Source organism: Mus caroli, chromosome 13 (assembly GCF_900094665.2).
Source record: "Mus caroli chromosome 13, CAROLI_EIJ_v1.1, whole genome shotgun sequence".
NCBI lineage: Eukaryota > Metazoa > Chordata > Mammalia > Rodentia > Muridae > Mus > Mus caroli.
This window is the reverse complement of record NC_034582.1, coordinates 108,189,849-108,199,862: the sequence shown is the minus strand read 5'-3', so window position 1 is coordinate 108,199,862 and position 10,014 is coordinate 108,189,849. Positions and strand designations below refer to the sequence as shown.

The window sequence follows — 10,014 nt, the reverse complement described above, 5'->3', positions numbered from 1 at the left end:
GAAGAAGAAGAAGAAGAAGAAGAAGAAGAAGAAGAAGAAGAAGAAGAAGAAGAAGAAGAAGAAGAAGAAGAAGAAGAAGAAGAAGAAGAAGGCGGCTGGGAAGGGGCGGGTTTTGAGAGGAAGGCGAGCCAATTGACAAACGGCTGGGGAGAACCGGAAGAAGGTGGATCTTAAATACTTGGCTCCCCTCTGGAGCTGCCTCTGATTTACTCTCACCTCAGGGCAGGTGCGGAGCTTCTGTGGTTGCCACCCAAGAAATGACCGGTGTTCAGGAAAACACAAAGTCACAGCAGCTTTCACGATCACTTGTTCATACCACCCCTTACCTCGTCTTCTAGCAACTACGTCTTGGCGGACCACAGCCCTGACTAACGTCCTAACATGGAAATGCATATTTTTCATCATTTGCTCCTTTAAGCCCTCCAGTGCTCAGTCATTAAGTGTGTAGTCCCCGGCTATGGAGATCACTCGGTTAGTAAGGTGCTCGGCTACAAGTCAAGTAACACCCCGCGTGCCCGCCCAGGACACACAAAAACCAGTTCCAGTTCGGCTGGTGAACTGGTGAAAGATGGCTTAGCATCTGCGTTCTACATGCCTGGTTCAGTTTCCAGTACCCATACTTCTGGCCTCTGAGTGCACTAGCTCTCACATGTGTGGTCCCCCACACAGACACACACAGAGACACACCTTTATACACAAAGAAATTGAATCTTTTTTAAAGGTTATGCATATTGGCATGTGGCTGTTATGTGTTTATAGTCCCAGCATTGAAAGTGGAGACAGAAGGTCCCCACCCACACCCACAACCTCTCTGTCTCCCCACTCCCCACCCTCAGGCTCTCTGGCTTTTTCTGGCTAGTCTAATAGGCCAATGAAAAAAAATGCCATCTGCAAAAGCAAAGGGAACTATGCCCAAGTTTGACTTCTGGCCTCTGCCTGCAAGCAGATTTCACCACCTCTCCCCAAACATCCAGAGAAGCATGTGTGTTCACATCAGTACAGACCTGTAGATCCATGTGATATGGATATAATTCATTTGCAAATAATTAACTCACTCAATTTTTTAAAAAAGTTAGGGCACACAATTTTTAAAAGCTACTTCCCTAGGACTTTGTTTTTAATTTAAACATTGGGTTTTAAAGAAGATTAAATTATTTAAATGGGATTTAATTTATTCAATAAATTAAAAAGTAAGATTAGATAACTTCCAAGTGCTTATCTAGTGTCAATTGTCTTTGTTTTCTCTATAATTGAAATAAATATAAGACTGAGAAGTTTTGCTGATGGTTCAATAACAAAGAACAATAAAATGTGACTTACGTTAACCACTACATGATTTTTTCCCCTTAGAGTCAATAGTTCTATTTTATTTTTTATTTTGTTTTGTTTTTGTTTTTATTAGATATTTTCTTTATTTACATTTCAAATGTTATCGCCTTTCCTGGTTTCCCCTCCAAAAACCCCCAACCCCTTCTCCCCTCCCAACCCACCCACTCCTGCTTTCTGGCCCTGGCATTCCCCTACACTGGGACATAGAACCTTCACAGGACCAAGGGCCTCTCCTTCCACTGATGATCGACTAGGCCATCCTCTGCTACATATGCAGTTGGAGCCATGAGTCCTACCATGTATACTCTTTGGTTGGTGGTTTAGTCCCTGGGAGCTGTGGGGGGACTGGCTAGCTCATATTGTTGTTCCTCCTATGGGGCTGCAAACCCCTTCAGCTCCTTGGGTCCTTTCTCTAGCTCCTCCATTGGGGACCCTGAGCTCAGTCCAATGGTTGGATGTGAGCATCCACCTCTATATTTGTCAGGCACTGGCAGAGCCTAATGATTCTATTTTCATAAGTAAATGACATGGGGTCTTTTGAGAAACTTCCGGCAACCTTATGTGCAGCATTCTGACCTACTTAGATGAATTCAGAAAACTCAGACATCTCCCTGATACCTGTCTATGGCCATCTAGCAAGCTCGCTGTGAACTCTAAGAATCTTCATTTGTGACCATTGTTTATTGGATGGAAATTTTTCTGTCTATTAAGAAATTTGCTAGCAAGATTTTGCTGAAAGGACCCAGATATAGCTCTCTCTTATGAAACTATGCCGGGGCCAAACAAATACAGAAGTGGATGCTCACTGTCAGCTATTGGATGGATCACAGGGCTCCCAATGGAGAAGCTAGAGAAAGTACCCAAGGAGCTAAAGGGATCTGCAACCCTATAGTTGGAACAACATGATGAACTAACCAGTACCCCGGAGCTCTTGTCTCTAGCTGCATATGTATCGAAAGATGGCCTAGTCGGCCATCAATGGAAAGAGAGGCCCATTGGACTTGAAAACTTTATATGCCCCANTATAGGGGAATGCCAGGGCCAAAAGAATGGGAATGGGTGGGTAGAGAAGTGGGGGGGGTATGGGGGACTTTTGGGATAGCATTGGAAATGTAATTGAGGAAAATACGTAATAAAAATAAATAAATAAATAAAAAGAAATTTGCTAGAGAAAGTACCCAAGGAGCTGAAGGGGTCTGCAACCCTATAGGAGGAACAACAATATGAGCTAACCAGTACCCCTTGGAGCTCATGTCTCTAGCTGCATATGTAGCAGAAGATGGCCTAGTCAGCCATCATTGGGAAGAGAGGCCCCTTGGTCTTGCAAACTTTATATGGCTCAGTACAGGGGATCACCAGGGCCAAGAAGTGGGAGTGGGTGGGGGTATGGGGGACTTTTGGGATAGCATTTGAAATGTAAAATAAGAAATTAACTAATAAAAATTTTAATTCTTATCAAAAGAAAAAAAAAAGAAATTTGATGATGAGAAAAAGCCTCACAGAATGTGCCTCAGAAGCCTGCTTGTTCCACACACGCAGGATTTTTACTGGAAGAGATGCTTAACTGAGTGTAGTGATATAGCCAAAGGTGAAGTAAGCAGCTTGATGAATGTCATCTACATTACATACAATAGTAATCGGTCAGTTAAAATATACATCAGTTCTCTGAATTAAATACATGTCCAGATCTCCTAACTCATGATTAAATTAGATTATATCTAAATAGATTGGCATCTATTGCCTAAATCAAAGTAATTAATTGTGTTATGATTTGTATTTTCTCAACAGATTGGATTCTTCAAAAGGCCACTAAAGAAGAAAATGGAGAAATGAAATATTTAAGGAAAAAAACCCCAATAACAACTATTCAACAACCTATCCTCAGGTTTGCCTCAATCATGTGAGAAGAAATTCAGAAATATAGCCAAAGACGTGGTCGCATAACTCTATGTACTCCATCATCCATCTAGGATTGCTTACTTGGAAAGAGACAGATCAAGTGTGACCCAGAAAGGCTACCCAAAGATACAGTGTAGAAAGCAATGGGAAATATTTTTAATAATTACTCATTTTTGCTGAGTAAGTGAAATGACAAAGTGTTTTAAAGAAGAATCGTCCGTATAAGTACCTTTATGTGTTTACGTGCCACACAGAGCATCTTAAGGGATGCACAGACAGAGCTTGGCACTCCGTGGAGCAGTTACTCTCAGCACCATGTAAATAAAGAGTCTCCCCTTGGTTACATCTTCAGAGTGACGCTCAGCATTGGTAAACGACAACACGGGAATGGGGTGAAAAGGCTCTCCCAGTTCAAATGAGAAAAACTTTCCTTAGCCAAGCCCATATACAATATGGACTGAAAATAGAATTAAGTCACGGGTGACACTCAGTGACCTTGTGGATCCCATAAGGTGGAAAGAGTATTTTTCCAGTGTGATTGGAAAATAGTGCAGTTGAGCTTAAATTCTATGTAGAATAGACAGTCAAGATGGAGTCCTTATTTAAACATGAGCGCACTGAAACTATTAATTTAAACTTTTACAGAAAGTAAAACTGCTTAATTTATATTGAGCTCTAGAACACAAAACTCTTTTATAATATATATAATGTATATATGTATACATATATATATATATATATTATATATAAAGTTGAAGCAGCCTGTGTAGCATAACAATGATAAGTCGTGAAAAGCCACACCATGTGTGTGATGCCCAGAGGGTTTCTTAATGAAACGTGAGCATACATAGATGACCCAATAAAGCTGATGTCACCTTTGCTGAGTAGTTATTTAATGCTAGGGCTTCTGGGATGTTTCATTAAGTAGGGGGCTTCTCAACTCTTGTATAGGGATCATGTAAAACCACAAAATATGACTGTTTATTTTAATTTTTTTAATTTTCTAACCACATTTTATGTTATTGAAAAAAGCAGTCTCCCCGGCTAATGTTATATTGTACCAAGAACTCACTGCTTTCGAACATGGTGTATCAGTATTTAAATAGAAAACCAGGTAATTTAAAGAATTTATATCTTGAAAACATATACTAACTGAGACATACAACTCATTTGTTTGCACTTCTGTTTTCCTGAAATAATCCCTGAGGCCCGTGGACTCTGCTGTAACATAAGCTTCCAGATTGCTCCATTTCAATTACCATGAATGAATGTACGGTATCATCATGTGTGAACTACTGCTGTAAAATGTGCTGATCCTCCTGCCCCAAAGCCACCTCTCCACTTGATTGCTCACTGTAAGACCTGTCAGTATCCAGAAAGAGCTGGGCTCCGCTTTCCTCAAAACTCAGCAAGCCAACAGAGAAATTAAATGCTATTGGTTTGATATTTTAAAAAAATTATTTCTGAGAATTATCTTAGGGCTCAGATTCAGCCTCTTGGCTTTCCACCCTTATGTGTCAGATCCTAAGGGCTAAAGGATGGATGATGCTACAGTCATCCCTGGCTGGAAGAGAGGTGGACTGGAAGCTAGAAGAAAGATGCACCCCATTTTCACTCTCTCGCCAGCTTTGGAAGTCATACTTTCCTCCTGTGCTTTGCCCAACAGAACTCGGGTGTTTCTTGCTCAGGTACCATGCTGCCCAACTCCAGTACATACCTGCCCAGCGGCCCCACTCCTAGCTCCGTGCCTTTAGGAATGAAATTCATTGAATACATGTAGATTCATCTCTTATGTGAGGGGCTAAAAGGCACTGAACTTTGCACATGGAGCTCTAAGTGGGCAGATTTTAAACTAAATATGTTGTTGAGCAGTGGGGAAGCAGAAATCAAGATAGTTTGAACTTTTAAGAAAGGAGAGGAAGAGCTGTTTGGCCAGATAAAAAGATGTTAAAAGCCACTTGCCTGCCAGGTTTTAGCATAAATTATTCCTGGTTAGTAGGAAATAAGGAACCAGATATCTCATTTCTCTGCAAACATAATTGAGTTTGTGTGTATGTGTATGTAGTTTTATGTACACATATAAGCATACCATTTAAATCCAGAGCAATTGAAGAATACCAAAAGGTAGAATTTATAAAACATAAAGAAAGAAATCACACCAAAGCTACCCCAATTAGGAACATTTATTTCCTTTGCTTTTCATACAATATTCACTCTTATTAATATTTAAGTTTAGTTGTTCTTTCATAAACTAAAAACCTAAATGCAGAGGCTTTGATCTTAAAAATGTTAACAGATGTCCCAGATTAACTTTATGGGAATATTCTAGAACATATAAATAATTAAGAAATATATTAAACGCTATAATGTTATTTTAAGGCAATAAGAAAATTGACTGATACTTTAGACTATTTACAAACTCGTCAATTAAACTAAATATTTTGAAACTTTTTTAAAGCACTGTTGCTTCCACTATTAACTGGACTTTGCATGCCTTCTCTTTCCTGAGGAACCACACAATGGAACACAAATAAATTACTCAACAACTTGTTCTTCAAGAGGAAAAAGTACCCCGATATATAACTTTTGTGGCTTTTTTATTCTCCTCAAAGTCACTTTCAGGCAGCTAGTATGACCCTATTCAGCTTACAGAATTCCTAGAAACGTGCATCAGGCCTTACTAACTAGTTTGAGAGACTGTAGCAGACCCCTGACATAAGCTACATTCTACATACTAGAATAATTGATGGATAGAGATGCAGACCAGTGTTCAGAGTCTATTAACACACATGAGCACATGCTACAATCAAACTTCAACTTGTGCTGAATATACTGGCCAAGTCAGTCCCAGAAGTTAGATTGCTGAAGATTAGTCATATTTTAGCTTTAATATCTAAAATTAATCATTCTTTAATATGAATAAAGTAATATGAACTTGAAGGAGGAAGGGAATAAAAGCAAGAAAATACAGAGGGGTTGCATTTCTTGAGAGCCAGAGCTACTCAGAGGCACAACACACACACACACACACACACACACACACACACACACACACACACACACTGATCCACTTCCTCACCCAACTCATAGGCCTGAAAGTGGCCTGAGGGAAAAATTCTTCCTTGACAAATATTTCTAACATCTGTGGTCCAATTTAAACATCAACAATGAAATTAGTTAAATTAGTTTTCTTTTTTGTTTTTCTGGTTTCTTTTTTCTTTTTAGCTTAATAACCTTTATTGCCCCCAGGACAAAACAGTTGACCTGCTTCCCAGGACGCAGGACCAAACAAATGACGTTCCACTGCAGGCCGGGTCACAAGTGCCCTTCTACACTTGTAGGACTGGAACATGCCCTGGCCAGGCAAAATTACTCTGACTGAGCAACAATCAGGTCTCTTTTCTTATGATGGCAAAATAATGATCTATACACTGTGGGAGAAAATTGGGGAAGACAAGGAAATGAACCCAAATACCAGAAGGACAGGCTAGGCTCCCAGGCACTAGGATCATGGGCAATGTAGACCCTAAATATTTTCTTTGTCATAAAGATACTTGAAAAAAAACTTGTAGAAAGAGATTTTTATGAATTTGATGCTTAGGCAGCCAGAATAATTTTATCTATAAATAGACATATATGATGTGCATATATTTTCATAGGAAATCGTTTACTTTTTCTTTAATAAACCAAGGTCCAGGCTCAATTTTAGGAAAGCAAGTTTGTACCAAAAGGAAAAAAAAAACATGGTCTGTGATGGAGTAGGACTGCATTGCAGTAGAAGCTGTGTGGAAAGCCAGGGGTCAACTCATAGTAGGTCCACAGTTAACACACTGAATGGCAGCCATTGGTTGCCATGGAATGTGTTTTTCCATAGCAACTTCTCTGCCGAACATACCACCAGTTTCACATGAAATTCCTATCCTGTTCTGCAATAAAGTGGCTTCTGGAAAATTAGATGTTCAAAATAGCATTGTAGGCAGTTCTCGTTCATTGCCCAGACCTCCCAAGCATCCTTCCCCCATTACTCTTCTCAAATAAAGGTTTCGGGAAGACTGCATTGGTACCTGTCACTAAGACAAGTACTCCTTTTGCTGCAAATGCCAACTTCACGGAACGGATCATTCATGCAGGTTTTCCAACCCAGTTTCCCATAATGACACTCCAAAGGGTTGGTGTGCAGTATATTGTACTTCTGAGATGCAGCATCCTTCCTGAAGACGTTTGCAACCACGTGGGTGACTGTTCTCTGTAGTTCTGTGGGAGAAACAGGAGGGAGTTAGACCTTCGGCTACACCTCTTAAGTATCCTACATCCCCTGTCCTCAGCCAAGGGCCGGTTCTAAAACCTGAAGGAAGGGCATTTTGCTCAAGCTGATGCTGCTTTAAAATCGTGACCTACAAATTAATTGCCTATAAAAGACTTTAAATGTAGACACAACTTCAAAATGAGTCCCCTGGGCTCCAACTTCCAACTGGACAGTGGCCCCCACAGCTCCATCTACTCAGAATCCAGAAACCACCGCTACCCATTCATTCTGTACTGAAAGGAAAGTCAGAGCCCATTGCAAAAGGCCACATGCAAGGCTGGGTGTATAGCCCAGTGTCTGAGTGCAGAGCGAACTCATGCAAGGCCCTAGGTTTCCACTTGAGCACCGCATAAGGTGAAAGAGCCTGATCATGCCACCATTCCTCAAACGGAAGTACTCTGGTACAACACTGCTTTAAAAAAAATACACAAATTTCCTTTGAAATCTTAGGAGAAAAAGCTATGGCATTAAACTACAGCATTGTGTCTTGTTTGCTAACGGGCGTCTTTCATCTTCGTATTAAAACTGCACTTGAAGGTAGAAGTTCGGAGTAAGAGATTTAACCACACACCTTGAGGAAGGTACAGAGTAGTTTGGTGAGTCAGGCAAGTCCCAGCCCTAGGGCCCTAACTCATCTGACCAGGGGCGTACAGGACCCCTAACCTATGGAAATAGATCATCTACCATGACCAAGGGTCAAGTTCAGAGCCTCCACTGGCCCGCCACAGCCAAGGCTCAGTTCCCCCACCTCAGCCACACTTAAGAAGCATTTCTTGGTGAAACTTTTACTGCACCAAAGATGTGCAAGGCTGAGGCTCACTTATCACTGTTGGTTTTGAGAGCAGCTCTGTTTGTTTACATTGTTGCTTGCATACTGCAAACTCCACCCCCACCCCATGAGACAAGACTTCCTTTTTTTTTATCCTCTGTGCATGGCCTGCAGGATTGGGGTGGTAGAAGATGACAGGAACCAGAGTCTGTTTGCAGCCCTCCTCCCTCCCTCCACCAGGAGATGCTTTGATCTGGGGCTTCCTCAGCAGGGTTGTCCCCTGCCACATGCCTCTTGTGGCAGATTGGCTAGTGTCCTCTTAGAGTTTGTGACCAAAGACTCAGAAATCCCTCACGTATCCCAGCAAGGGAATCATGACTATAAAGCAGGGGCCAAGGACACTCAGCACTGTGACTACGTTTGGCATTTGTGTTTTAAGGTCCAGGTCTAAAGAAAGGAGTGTGGGGTCTAGAGGCTCTTATACTACCGTTGGAGGCCGGATATCTGATCTTTCACATGTTTGATCTATGCATATAAACTAAGAACAAAAATCTTAAAAAAAAATTCTGAAGGCATCAGAGTGAAAACCCACTGTGTTCATGAGTAATCCCTGGAGATACTGTCTATCCCCACATCTGTATTCTAAGAGGCAGAGAGAGATGGAGTTGAGAGAGCAGAGGAGACAGGAGTATTGTTCATCTCTTCCTCCTTAGAGCAACCACAGCAAGGGAAGCCATCACATGTAGATTCAATGTAACATGATAACTTAAGCTTTGATACATATACAAGAAACTGGGGTAGACAAGGACTCAAAACTCCTATCTGATTTCTAACAACCCAATCTATGAAAATGGCCAAAGCCTCCTGAGACCGCCTGTGTTCCACCCACAGCAGTCCCAGATGTACTTGGCACTGTGAGAGCAAAAGTATACTCTTACTTATGAGCTACCCCAGGCTAAGTGTCTGGGCTTAACACCCCCCAGCCTTATATGAAAACCAGTGTCTGAAACACTTTGGAGATTCTGCATTCTGGAGCCGGTCCACAAAGGAGATCCTGGTAGTCAGCCTTTGGATCTGAGAAGCCTGCTGCCCTCACTCAGGAATCAGCAGTTCCTGGCTGCAGGAAACATGCAGGGATGGTCTGCTGTATTACTACTGTGAAGCTGTCCTGGTTGTTAATAGGCAGTGTGCACTCCGTATCCATTTTATGAAAAAAAAAAAAAAAAAAGAAGTACATTGCATTTAGGAACTACTTCCCTGGAGCATCAGTTCCACTTCCGGCTCCCCATGCCACATCGCCTAAATGAAGGTATCATATTGCTCATTTTGCTAACTTACCTCAAGCTCATCAAAGGGACGACATAAGGGTATATGCGTAGACTTAGTAGAAAATGATTAGGTGAAAGAAAAGAAATGCTCTGTTGACATTCAAGAAAAAAGAAGCACAACCCTTCTCATAGAAATTCATAGGATTGGCTGCCAGGGGACAGTCATTTGAGAGGTATAATTAGAATTAGCTGAGTGTGTGAAAGAGTCTTTTGAATGCGCTATGTACGCCATATCCTGCACACTGTCCTGAGGTCAAAGGTTTGATATTTTTGTATAATTCCTTCTTATCTTGTACACCCACTGTGTGATTTACGTCAAGGTAAATGAGCATCCTGTTTTATGTCTTAAATAAAAAAAAATGTCTCAAAGAAAAAAAAATGTG

The 10,014-nt window shown here is 41.2% G+C and overlaps 1 protein-coding gene across 1 annotated transcript in view; it reads left to right on the top strand.

Annotated features, from left to right (window-relative positions):
* Nucleotides 1-9,548, top strand: part of Itga1 (integrin subunit alpha 1) — a 152,292-nt gene extending 142,744 nt beyond the window's left edge. Inside the window, exon 29 of the mRNA XM_021179797.2 lies at nt 3,118-9,548. Within this exon, the coding sequence (XP_021035456.1) occupies nt 3,118-3,162 (45 nt within the window). The 3' untranslated portion in view covers nt 3,163-9,548. The remainder of the gene's footprint in view (nt 1-3,117) is intronic.
* Nucleotides 9,549-10,014: the final 466 nt, after the last annotated feature.